The 12,924-nt window shown below is 38.4% G+C and overlaps 1 protein-coding gene across 8 annotated transcripts in view; it reads left to right on the forward strand.

Annotated features, from left to right (window-relative positions):
* AGBL3 (AGBL carboxypeptidase 3) overlaps positions 1–12,924 on the forward strand; it is an 84,496-nt gene that overhangs the window by 27,765 nt on the left and 43,807 nt on the right. For 3 of the 8 annotated variants that reach the window (XM_059711836.1, XM_059711837.1, XM_059711838.1), the window contains exons 5-10: positions 213–320; positions 5,351–5,489; positions 6,421–7,200; positions 10,546–10,711; positions 11,864–11,990; positions 12,824–12,924. In XM_059711836.1, the coding sequence (XP_059567819.1) occupies positions 213–320; positions 5,351–5,489; positions 6,421–7,200; positions 10,546–10,711; positions 11,864–11,990; positions 12,824–12,924 (1,421 nt within the window). Of the gene's footprint in view, positions 1–212; positions 321–5,350; positions 5,490–6,420; positions 7,201–10,545; positions 10,712–11,863; positions 11,991–12,823 lie in introns of those variants that run through there. The other 5 variants (XM_059711839.1, XM_059711840.1, XM_059711845.1 and 2 more) reach the window with 5 other exon arrangements.

The raw sequence follows: 12,924 nt of genomic DNA on the forward strand, positions 1-12,924 counted from the left end.
CTATAATGATTTAGATCAAGGTGCCAATGAAATGTTAGTATGACAATGTTCATTACTGCCAATGAATCCTTAGTAAAATCTATTCTGGCCCCTTACAAAACTAAATTTTAGCCTAGACCTATCAATAAACAACTTTAAAATGTATAATAAAAATTTCCCGTTTTATTTTTGTCACATTTAAATAATGTTCTCTCTTTTATATATATGTATAGATACGACTCCTCCTTATTCTGAGCCAGTGTACATCCCAACAGGCCTAGAGATCGAACCCATTTATTCAAACTCCAAGGAAGATACGGTAGTTTATCTAGCTGAAGATGGTGGGTACATAATGAAATACGTTGCTATACAAATGTAATTTGGTACCTGGGCTAACCTCTTAGTTATATTTGTTTTGCTGATTATAGTGAAAATTGCAGATTACCAGGAAATCCCTGTCCCCATAAAAATGTTGGTAAAGCCCTAGCCGGTTTGGCTCAGTGGATAGAGCACCAGCCCGCACACTGAAGGATTCCAGTCAAGGGCACGTACCTTGATTGCAGGCTTGATTCTGACCAGGAGGCAACCAATCAGTATGTCTCTCATCAATGTTTTTCTCTCTCTGTCTCTCCCCCTCCACTGTCTCTAAAAATCAATGGGAAAATAGCCTCGGGTGAGGATTAACAAACAAAAATATATATTTGGTTAATATTGATCCAAATGTTGATTTAGTGCTAATTATATTCTTGAAGGTATATTTCAGTTCATGTAAAGTTATCCTATCTAATAAAAGAGAAAAATGGTAATTGGCGTACGACGATACCCTTTTCATTGGCTAATCAGGGCTATATGCAAATTAACTGCCAACTAAGATTGGCAGTTAACTGCCAACAAGATGGCGGTTAATTTGCATATGTAGGCACAATGCAGGGAGGCGAAAGGGAAAGCAGGAAGAAGCCCCCTGCCACTGACAGTGATCGGAAACCCAGGGGGGAGCTAAGAGCTGGGGGGCAGGGCAAAGGCGGCCCTGGGGCCGCCTTTGCCCTGCCCCCCCAGCCATGATCGGAGAATCAGGTGCCTTTTCCGCCCTGGCCAGTGATAGCAGGAAGTAGGGGTGGAGCCAGCGATGGGAGCTGGGCACGGTCGAAGCTGGCAGTCCCGGGAGCTAGGGGTCCCTTGCCTGGGCCTAAAGCGGAGCCCACGATCGCGGGGCCGCTGCAGCTGCGGGTCCCTGCTGCCCGAGCCGGACGCCTCAGCCAGAGGCGTTAGGCCTGGGCAGGGGCGGAGCCTGCAACCACGGGGAGCTGGGGGTCCCCTGCCCAGGACTGACACCTCTGCCAGAGGCCTCAGGCCTGGTTAAGGAGCCAATCTGGTGATTAGTGATGGGAGGGTGATGAGGGTCAACTCCTCTGGCCGAGGCATCAGGCCTGGGTGGGGGGCGGAGCCGGGGATTGGGGGGATATGATGGTCCCCTTGCCCAGGCCTGAAGCCTGGGTCAGAGGCGTCAGGCTTGGGCGGGGGGTGGAGCCAGCGATCAGAGGGAGATGGGGGTCCCCTGCCCAGGCATGATTCCTGGGCCAGAGGCCTTAGGCCTGGGTGGGGGCCAGAGCCAGTGATCAGGGGGAGATGGGGGTCCCTTGTCCAAGCCTGACACCTCTGGCGGAGGCGTCAGGCCTGGGCAAGGGGCCGATCAGGCGATTGGAGGGTGATGGGGGTCAACGCCTGAGGGCTCCCAGTATGTGAGAGGGGGCAGGCTGGGCTGAGGGACACTCCCCCCCCCACACACACACACACCCAGTGCACGAATTTCGTGCACCGGGCCCCTAGTTTTAAAATAAAAGATCATATTGGCCATTAGAATGGGGTCATATTTAGAAGGAATTAGGCTTCACATCAATTTTCAAAGGTAAATCCAGTGGGGTGCTCTGCAACTATTGTTGCCTCTCTGTTGACAGGTTATTTTCATGCAATCTCACAGATGTGTGGGGTTTGCTTTTTTTCCATTTCATGCCAGTTTGGTGGGAATCCTATCTTTAAAAGAGGAACACACCCACATTGCAAATAACATCTAAGATATATCTCAGAAGGGTGATCTATATTTGTACTTTGAGAGCTCTAGTAATCAAAATCTTATATCTGCTTTATGATAGGATATGCTGATAATCAAACATAGACATCTCAGCCTATATCCTAAACTGTGCTACTCCTGATACACCAACATGAGGAAGTATGGGACTCCTGCACAATGTCACCATCAGAGTTCTATGTCTTACAGTAGATGTTAGATACCTTCCAGGGAACATACGTATTTTATTTAAAGGGCTGGCAAAACAGATAAATTCACAGGGATTGTTTCCTGTAGAGTAAGCAATTCTAGAAATCATTTACTCACATATTTTCTAACAGCTGGAGTGAGAGAAGCACCTCTGCTTTTTCTAATTTGATTTTAAATATTCTTATGGCTAAATTTTCAAATATTTGCATGGCTAGTAGTAGAACTTCTACACATAACTTAAATGAGATCTGATAAAAAATTGAAATAGTCAGGGTCTTGTTGGGAATTGGATGGCATACTTGGAGTAATTTTTATTAGTTCAGTATAAGTATAACCTAGAATGGACAGAGGTAAGGGAAACGAGCAAGGGATGGTGAAGCAACATAAGACTATCAACAGAGCAGAACCATTATATTTCCTTGGCCTGAAAGGATAGACTGATAGATGGTTTTTAGACATGTAGCTGTTGGATGGGAAAGTCCCCAAACAACTGGCTATATAGAATTCTGGTGGACAACTTTTCTTTCAAAGATTTATTTCTTTAAATATATGTTCCAATGTCTTGTGACATCTGTTGTCTTTAATAAAAGTCAGCCATAATTTATATCATTGTTCCCTATTTATGGTGTGTCTTTTTGTCTCTGGCTGTTTTCAGCAAATCTAAGCTTGGCCTATATTTGGTTATCTTTATATTTATTCTGCTTGGAGTTTCCTGATCTTATTGGATCCATTGATTATTAGAGTGCTTTCCCCTACCCCATTTGAGAAATGTTCAACCATTATTTCTTCATATATTTTTCTATACTATTCTTTTTTTTCTGCCCTTTGGAATTCCAGTTACATATATGTTGGATTTTTAGCTGTGTCCTACATGTCCCTGGATCTTTGTTGATATTTTTGTCCTCCTCTGTCCTTGAGTTTTTGTTTTTAAGTTCACAGTCTTTCGTCCGCAGTCTTCAGTATGTCTTTTAAGCTTACTCTATAGAGCACCAGCCCGCACACTGAAGGATTCCAGTCAAGGATTCCAGTAAATCTTTCATTTCAGTTATTGCACTTTTTACTTCTAGAATTTCCATTTGATTTTTTTAATAGTTTCCATTTAGATTAATCTGCTTCTTTATTATCTCTTATCTTTTCCTTTAAGCCTTTAAACATGTTTTCTGAGTCCTTTGTAAATCCCATCTAAGTTATCTTGAGGGGTGTGTGTGTGTGTGTGTGTGTGTGTGTGTGTGTGTGTGTTTCATGATGGATCATATTTTCCTGCTTCTCTGCATGCTTCATAATTTTTTTTATCATACGCAAGACATTATGAAAGATATGTTGTAGGAGTCTATATTGTTTTTAAAACTTATGTTGAATTTTGTTCTGGTAGGCAGCTAAATTGCTGGTAGGTGATTATATATCTTTCAGGCTGGTTTTATTTAATTAATTAATTAATTAATTTATTTATTTGGGCTGATTTATTTTCATTTTGTCCTTAGTACTAGGTCATGGCCTTTACTCTTAGATGCGGTTCTTATGCCTTATGTGCAGCCTTTCTAGAGTCATGATGAAATGTCTGAGGAGCTTAGTGCAATCTTTCCACTCTGGATATGTTGTAATTCCAGTATATTCTATAATTGTATGTCCTCTATTATCTCACCCCCTAATAGCACTCTTTCCTACCTTACTTTCATCCTCTGCTTACACAGCCAAGCCCTCAGCAAAGGACTGGGGGAAAACCATGTAGACTGTTGAGACCCTCTCTCTATGTAGCTGTCTTCTCTCTCGTGCCCTGCCTCACAAATTCCAGCAGCCCCGAGCAACATCTTGCCTCCTCAGCCCAGCAAGACTGTTACACTATTCATAAGTGCCTCCTTCCTGAGGTATGGTTAGAAAGTACTCACAGGAAGAAAACAGGGTTAAGCATGGGCTTATTTGGTGTATTTATCTTCTTTTCAAGAATCCTATATAGTTCTGGTCTATGTATTGTCCAAAAATATGAAAAGAAGTTAGCTTATATTTCTTATCTAGTTTTATAGTCATTTATAGTGAAAGGTCAAGTTCAGAATCAATTATCCTATATAATAAAAGCCTAGGTGGCGTCGCACGACGCCCTTGTGTGACATCATCACAAGATGGCCGCTGTGATGTCGTCACAAGATAGTCACCACAAGGTGGCTGGCAGGGGAGGGCAGTTGGGGGCAACCAGGCCTGCAGGGCAGGGCAATTGAGGGTGATCAGACCAGGATCGGAGGGCAGCTGGGAGCCATCGGGCTGACAGGGGAGGGCAGTTGGGGGTGATCAGGCCGGCAGGGGAGCAGTTAGGCATCAATCAGGCTGGCAGGGGAGGGCAGTTGGGGGCGACCAGGCCTGCAGGGCAGGGCAATTGGGGCTGATCAGACCAGGATCGGAGGGCAATTGGGGGCGACCAGGCCTACAGGGCAGGGCAATTGGGGGTGATCAGACCAGGATCGGAGGGCAGTTGGGGGCGACCAGGCCTGCAGGGCAGGGCAATTGGGGGTGATCAGACCAGGATCGGAGGGCAGTTGGGAGCCATCGGGCTGACAGGGGAGGGCAGTTGGGGGTTATCAGGCCGGCAGGGGAGCAGTTAGGCATCAATCAGGCTGGCAGGAGAGCAGTTAGGGGGCGATCAGGCTGGCAGGCAGAAGCAGTTAGGGGCAGGCAGGCAGGCAGGCAGGCGAGCAGTTAAGAGCCAGCAGTCCTGGATTGTGAGAGGGATGTCCAACTGCCGGTTTAGGCCCAATCCCTGTGGGTTCCAGATTGGAGAGGGTGCAGGCCGGGCTGAGGGACAACTCCCAGCCCCTCCCACCCTGTGCACAAATTTCATGCACCGGGCCTCTAGTTTCATATAACCAGAAGCAGAATGAGTATTCTTAATGTGAGTAGCACATGAATCTATTTTAGGCATTGCTTTTCTTGTCAAGGACTCTTAGATTTTCTTGCTTCAACATAAATCTATTACTGGTATCAAATTACTTTACAAATTAAAATTCTTATACTGTAAGACACTTATACTGTGGCTGCAAGCTCTATGCAGAATAGCCTATACTTTAGACATGGCTTGATATCTTTATGGCCTATTTCTCTCATCAGCTTACAAAGAGCCGTGCTTTGTATATTCTCGAGTTGGGGGCAACCGAACAGCCCTGAAGCAGCCTGTGGATAATTGTGACAACACTTTGATGTTTGAAGCAAGGTTTGAGAGTGGTAATCTACAGAAGGTAGTCAAAGTGTAGGTTTTAATTATGTTTACTTGAGGAACTAGACCATCAACTATTTATTAGTTTCTGTATTTGGTACGTTAAACTCTTAGTATCCATCACTAAACTTAACTCCTTGAAGTATAGATGGTAATTAGAGATATGAAAGGTTCAAATAATTTTGATATTTATGCTTAAAGTAAGCATATTTCTGCATTTTCAGTATGCCAGTATGAATTGTCTTTCTCACATACACACACACACACACACACACACAGTGCATGGTGCTGAGGAACAGAAATTACTTGGTAAAGAAAAAAGTCACAACTAACCAAGTAAGTTTGATGTATGTACATATTATAAATAATACACAGTAAAGTTATTTTAGCCTTTATATAAGTATTCTCAATGACTCAGTATGGATGATACAAATAGTGATCATATATCATCCTCAAAGTATTTACAATTTTATAATCTGTGTGGTCGTATTAATGTCTATTTATTTTTAAATGTTCTCAGTAATAGTTATATCAGATCCCTAGAATTAGAATCTAATAGAAAACAGAAATACATATCTGAAGTAAAAAAGAAATATTGGACTTTAACTCAGTTTAAGAACTCTTTAATCATTTGTATAGGAAACATAATTTTTATGGAGTGAAAATATAATTTTTATCAAATCTCATTTTTATGTGCTCTCTTCAGTAATAATAAAAAGGCTTTAAAATAAAGCATAGAAACAGTTTCATATTTAGATAGGAAATTTCAAAACTTTTATCTTTTGCAATTACTTGCTATTTCGGATACTGCCTAAATAAACATTGTCCAACCCCCCTACCCCCCCCCCCCGACCCCCCAAAAACCTTTCTGTGAATAGGTAAAAATAATTTTCCTTATTTATTTAAAACCAAATGTCATTTTTACATTTTTATATGCTTTTCCCCTTCCTTTCTTATGTATTAGGGCAGAATATGAATACCAGTTGACTGTGCGCCCTGACCTCTTCACAAATAAACACACCCAGTGGTACTATTTCCAAGTCACTAATACCCAAGCAGGAATAGTCTACAGATTCACTATTATCAATTTTACCAAGCCTGCTAGTCTTTACAACCGGGGTATGCGCCCACTGTTTTATTCTGAAAAAGAGGCCAAGACTCATAATATTGGCTGGCAGAGAATAGGAGAGCAAATCAAGTATTACAGGAACAACCCCGGGCAAGATGGGCGCCATTATTTCTCTCTTACGTGGACATTTCAATTTCCACACAGCAATGATACCTGCTACTTTGCTCACTGCTATCCGTACACTTATACCAACCTGCAAGAATACCTTTCTAGCATCAATAATGACCCAGTACGGTCGAAGTTTTGTAAAGTACGTGTCTTGTGCCACACAATTGCTAGGAATATGGTGTACATTTTAACGATCACTACCCCCTTGAAGAATGCTGACTCAAGAAAACGAAAGGCGGTGATTTTGACTGCAAGGGTACATCCAGGAGAAACCAACAGCTCATGGATCATGAAAGGCTTCCTAGATTTTATTTTAGGAGACTCACGTGATGCGCAGTTGCTTCGGGACACTTTCATCTTCAAGGTGATACCCATGCTGAATCCCGATGGTGTGATTGTAGGAAATTACCGGTGTTCCTTAGCTGGACGGGATTTAAACCGTAACTACACCTCTCTCCTGAAGGAATTGTTCCCTTCTGTTTGGTATACCCGGAACATGATCCACAGGTAAAATAAGCCTCAAATCACCGCTCTGCTTATTTAGTTAACATGGGAGTAAGAATTTTGGTCCTACAATCCCACTCATGTTACTCTCCATTTTCTTAAGATAGTTTGACTATACCTACTTAATTTTTCCCCCATTCTTCCTAACTCTGCTCCTATAGCTTTCTGGCATTGTGCCACTGGATTCACTAACCTTTCATTAAATAATGATACCGACTCTAAGACATTATAATGGCTTCGTGAAACTAATAGTTTGCATATCCCGAATTTGATTTCTTGGTAAAGCTGATGGTAGCACTGATGTTTACCTTGGGATCCTTGAATCCCTTATATGTGAAAGTTATTTACATCTCATAGAGCTTTCTGGCACTAATGTTGATCATATATTGCTCTATGATGAGTCTTTTGATTAACAGGTTACATAGTAATTTAAAATTTTCATAATTAATATCCTTATTTGCCCCTAGAAAAATTGAACAACTTTAAATTTTCCAAAGAATTCAGAACAGTAAAATGCACATAATATTTAAAATTTTTGTTGAATGATTAGATTAAGTGTATGGAACTGGAGATAAACATCAGATTGGAATCCCCATTATATCATATGCTAACTGTGTGACCTTGAGCAATTTAAAAACAAATCTAGCCCTAGCAAGTTTGGCTCAGTGGATAGAGCATCGGCCTACAGACCAAAGGTCCCGGGTTCGATTCCTATCAAGGGCATGTAGCTCAGTTGCAGGCTCCTCCCCAGCTTGAGCCGTGGTCAGGGTGTATGTAGGAGGCAACTAATAGATGTGTTTTTCTATCATCACTATTTCTCTCTGTCTTTCCCTTCTCTTTCACTCTCTCTAAAAAAATCAATGGAAAAATATCCTCAGGTGAGGATTTAAAAACAAATCTAAACCTCAATTTTATCATCTATACAATGTGAACAATAATACTTACCTCATAGATGGGAGGATTAAATGAAGTTATTGTTACTAAAGTACCCAGATAAAATCTGGAACATCGAAAGCTTTAAAAGTATTCAGTGTTTCCTAAATATATAAAAAAAAGAAAAAAGCTGTTTAAAAAATATGAGAATTAGAGAGAGTAGGTTTTAGTATAGGGTATTAAAATACCTGTGAGTAAGAAATAGTCAAACTGTTTCTAAAATGATTTAAACAAATATAAGATAAGAGACCCTAAAATCTTGTTTTACTTCAGAAGTAATAACATTTCTTTGGGAATTAATTATTTAGAAGTAAAGGTTTCTTTTGACTCACAAGAAACAGACCACTAAAATTGAGAAAATGTTGGTTTAAAAATGTACAGTATATTTCATATTTAAGGATCTCACATGATAGTCTTGTTTTATAATCTAGTTCTCTAAAAACTTGAAATGTTGTTCAGTGACTTTATGTTGATCTGTTATTAATTTGTATTTGTTGGGCACCAAATGAGAAAGGGGCAATAAGTTAATACCTGTAACTGACTTCAATACGAAATTTCACTATAGTTTAAAGGATATTATTTCTAATTCAAGCTATGCTTTGAAAGTTTTGGCTTTAGGTTTTAATATTTTTGTTATAAAAGTTCAGCAGTCTACCATCTGCAATTTCACTTACATAGTTTGTTTCCCGTAGTCAGCTGCAGTCTGAAAGCATTAAATGGGAAAGTTTCAGAAATAAATAATTCGTAAGTCTTAAATTGCACACCATTCTGCGTAGCATGATGAAATCTTGCCTTGTATCATCTGGGACATGAATGACCACTTTGTCCAGCGTAACCATGCTGTATATGTTACCCTCCTGTTATTCACTTAGTAGCCATCTCACTATCACATTGACTGTGGTGGTATCTAGTGCTTGTGTTCACGTCACTCTTATTTTAATAGTGGCCCCAAAGCACAAGAGTAGTGATGCTGGCGATTTGAATATGCCAAAGAGATGCCCTAAAGTATATGCATATAGAGGAAAAAACATAGTACATATAGAGGTGGTACTATCCGAGGTTTCAGGCATCCACTGGAGTCTTGGAATATATCCCCTGAAGTTAAGGGGGAGACTACTGTAAAACATTTCATACTACTATAAAGACCATTACTAACATTTTGGTATTTATCCTTCAAGATATAACAAATAATATATGAAATTTTTATTACTTAAGTAATATAATAATGTTGTATAAAGTTTAGAGTTATGGAAAGAAGGCAGCCCAGCGAATGGCTCAGTGGTTGAGTGTTGACCTATGAACCAGGTCACAGCTCGGATTCTCGGTCAGGGCACAACCCGGTTGCAGGCTCAATCCCCAGTGTGAGGTGTGCAGGAGATGCTGATCAGTGATTCTCATCATTGATGTTTCTCTTTCTCTCTCCCTCTCTCTTCCTCTCTGAAATCAATAGAAATATTTTTTAAAAAAGAAAGAAAAGGCCAAAATGCCCATAATTCTACCACCTCACAACCACCACTTCTTTCCCTTTTGAAAGCCATCAATTGGGGGGGAGGGGGGGGAGGGGTGAGCGGGCTTATTTTTTATTACTTTACTATTTATTGAATGCCTAAATTATACAAGCTAAGGATTATGCTCTTAATAATATCTAATAATTTTCTTAAATTATTTATTTAAATTTACCAGAAAAAAGTCAATTCAAACTTTAGGACCATTTTTCTCAGAATGATATTTAGCACATTAATCAAGGATTAATTCATTGGCTTCAGCACCAAGTCATAAGGCACTCAACTTTTAACAAATATTTTGGGTATTTGTGTACATAGCACTGTTCTGGATGACTTAAAGCATTCCCTGCCCTTAACAAGATTAAATATCAAAAATATGAAAACTTTCCTTTGCAGGTGCCAAGTAAATAGTACCAATATTAAGTGCTACAGGAGTTCAGAAAAAGGACAGCTCTATAGTCTTGACTAGGTAGAGAGGAAATAAGACATGAGGTCAGTCTTGGGGATGAGGGGTAGTGTTTGCATTTACAAAGATGAAGAAAGAAGGTATTCCTGTCAGAAATATCTATGTGAGAGTTAATGGAGAAAGATGGCAGAGAACTGTTTTCTGTGTACAACAAAAAGTCAGAATTACATACCAAATCCTTTTGGAAAAAGGGTTGGGAATAAGGTAAATTTTGTCCTTTTGTAATGGAAGGCATTTGTATTTTATATATGGTTAATGGAAAATTATTTCAGACATTTAAAATTGTATATTAATAGTAATATGCAGTATAGCTAAGATAAATTGAAAGCTAGTATATAGGTAATTCTATTTATTTGGATGTTAGACTTATAAATCCATAGTTACACCCATGAAAGAGAAATGCAGAGGTAATATTTAGTAACTTAACCTTTTTCTTCTCGGTAGATTGATGGAGAAACGAGAGGTTATTTTATACTGTGACCTTCATGGCCATAGCAGGAAAGAGAACATCTTCATGTATGGCTGTGGCGGAAGTGATAAGTGTAATAAAGCATTGTATTTACAGCAGCGAATCTTCCCACTTATGATGAGCAAAAACTGTCCAGATAAAGTAAGCACTTTTTAAGATTTTAACTACTTTCACTAAACAAATGTCCACATGAGACAGCAAAATGGAAAACCTTATTCAGTAAATTTATTTTTTATTAATTTGGCCTGGTTTTACAGTTGACCATAAGAAAGCAATTATGTAGAACGTTTAGTAGCCGGTAATTTGAAATATGAAGAAGAAAATACCCATTATCCTGCCACTGTACTTAATGGTAAAAAAACAACAACAAAAAATACACCTGATTGTTTTCCTCCTAAAGTCAAGAATAGGCAAGATATCCACTCTTACCCCTTCAGTTTGTCTTTTCTTGGAGGTTCTAACAAGTGTAATAAAGCAAGAAAAAGAAATAAAAGGCAGATAGGTTGGGAAGGAAGAAGTAATAAAGAAGTTGTCTTCATAGAAAATCCAAAGCAATCCATAAAAAACAAGTGACTTTAGTAATGTCATAGGATACACAGTCAACCCACAAAAAACAATTTAATTTCTATATACTCACAATTAGAAACTAAAATTAAAAACAATACCATTTACTGTAACTCCAAAAGAAATGAAATACTTGTAACTGCAAAGGATAGCATAAAGGAGTTTTTTAGAAGTGATGGCATTTTTTCTATGCTTATCATCTACACATATGTTAAAAATTAATAGAATGGAACACAAGAAAGTCATTTATTATATGTTAATTTAAAAATAAAATGACAAAAACTTTGTAGATATAACAGTTTTTCAGGCAGCTTTCAAATGATCTTCCACATGAAAATAAAGCATCTTTATTCTATTCTGAAAATCTATAACATTAATCTTTATTCCTAAATATGTTTAAGCCCCTTCTATAATTTTTAGTCGTATAAGATCTTACCCATCAGTATCAAGAATTATTCAACTGGTTTTGAATGTATATGCTATGTATAGCTAAAAAGTAAAATTTATTGCTAGAATTTAAATCTGTAGTCCTTAGAAATGTAAATATGTCATTTCTATATTTGAATTACATATGATTTATTTCCATTGGTCAGGAAATAAAAGCAGCTCCTGAAGTATTAGAGAGAATTACTGCTTTTGCACAACTGGTTTTCCGTTTTCAACTCTACTTCCTAAGAAAGACATTGTTGTCATAAAAAAGATGGGTCTTGTTCATTTGCTTCTTTCCAGTTTTCATTCTCAGCTTGCAAGTTTAATGTTCAGAGGAGCAAAGAAGGAACAGGCAGGGTGGTGATGTGGAAAATGGGAATCAGGAACAGCTTTACCATGGAGGCCACTTTTTGTGGATCTACTCTGGGTAAGACAAAGTGTTCTCATTCATGGCTCTTGGAGTTTTAAACCAGAGACATTTTAAATGTAAGATTAATAATGTAGATAGTTTAATAGTGAGCACTTTCTTCCCACTTAATGCCTACTGATATCTAATCAATTCTATTAATGGGATGAATAAACAAATTACCACTATATATGTACCTCTATTTCTCATTTCCCTTTGTAAGAATAGGAAGTTTTAGCTTGCAGATAGAATACCTAATTGGTTGTTTCATGAATTAATTCTTAATTGCTTGGTGGTGGTGGTTGTTTTTACAGGTGACTAATGATTTCAGAAAAAGCAGTGCTCATACTTAAAATATCAGGATAGAACTGTTTCTAGTGGATTTACTATTTGTAAGGCAAATAGACTGATGTTTTTTTAATTGGTTTGTTTGTTGTTTTTTTGGTCAATTTATATTTTAATGGAAGCACTTGGTTCCTTGAACTAAAAATAAATTTAGTTCCATTTAAGAAATCTTTTAGTCACATCTATCATGTCCTTACAATACTTCATATTAAGATAATTGTCACATTTTTAGAAAATGTATCAATTCAAAAGAAAGCTGGACATCTACACATAATTTTTTACTAGTTTTTAAAGCATCTTGAATCTGATAAAATATTGATGATGAAAACATTGAAATCATTACCCAACTTTTTCTTTACATGATTATTAGGTTGTTTATCACTGGTAACCAAGTATTCTATAACTTTCATATCAGATGTTCTGTTTATGCTTTGTTTTATAACTTAGGCCTACCTGCTAAGGAAAAATTAAGTCATCCTCAAGGGTAGATTAACTTATTGATGTTTTAGGTGATAAACGAGGCACTCATTTCAACACAAAAGATTTGGAGTCAATGGGGTATCATTTTTGTGATTCTCTCTTGGACTATTGTGATCCAGACCGAACTAAG

Source organism: Myotis daubentonii, chromosome 10 (genome assembly GCF_963259705.1).
Source record: "Myotis daubentonii chromosome 10, mMyoDau2.1, whole genome shotgun sequence".
Lineage (NCBI taxonomy): Eukaryota > Metazoa > Chordata > Mammalia > Chiroptera > Vespertilionidae > Myotis > Myotis daubentonii.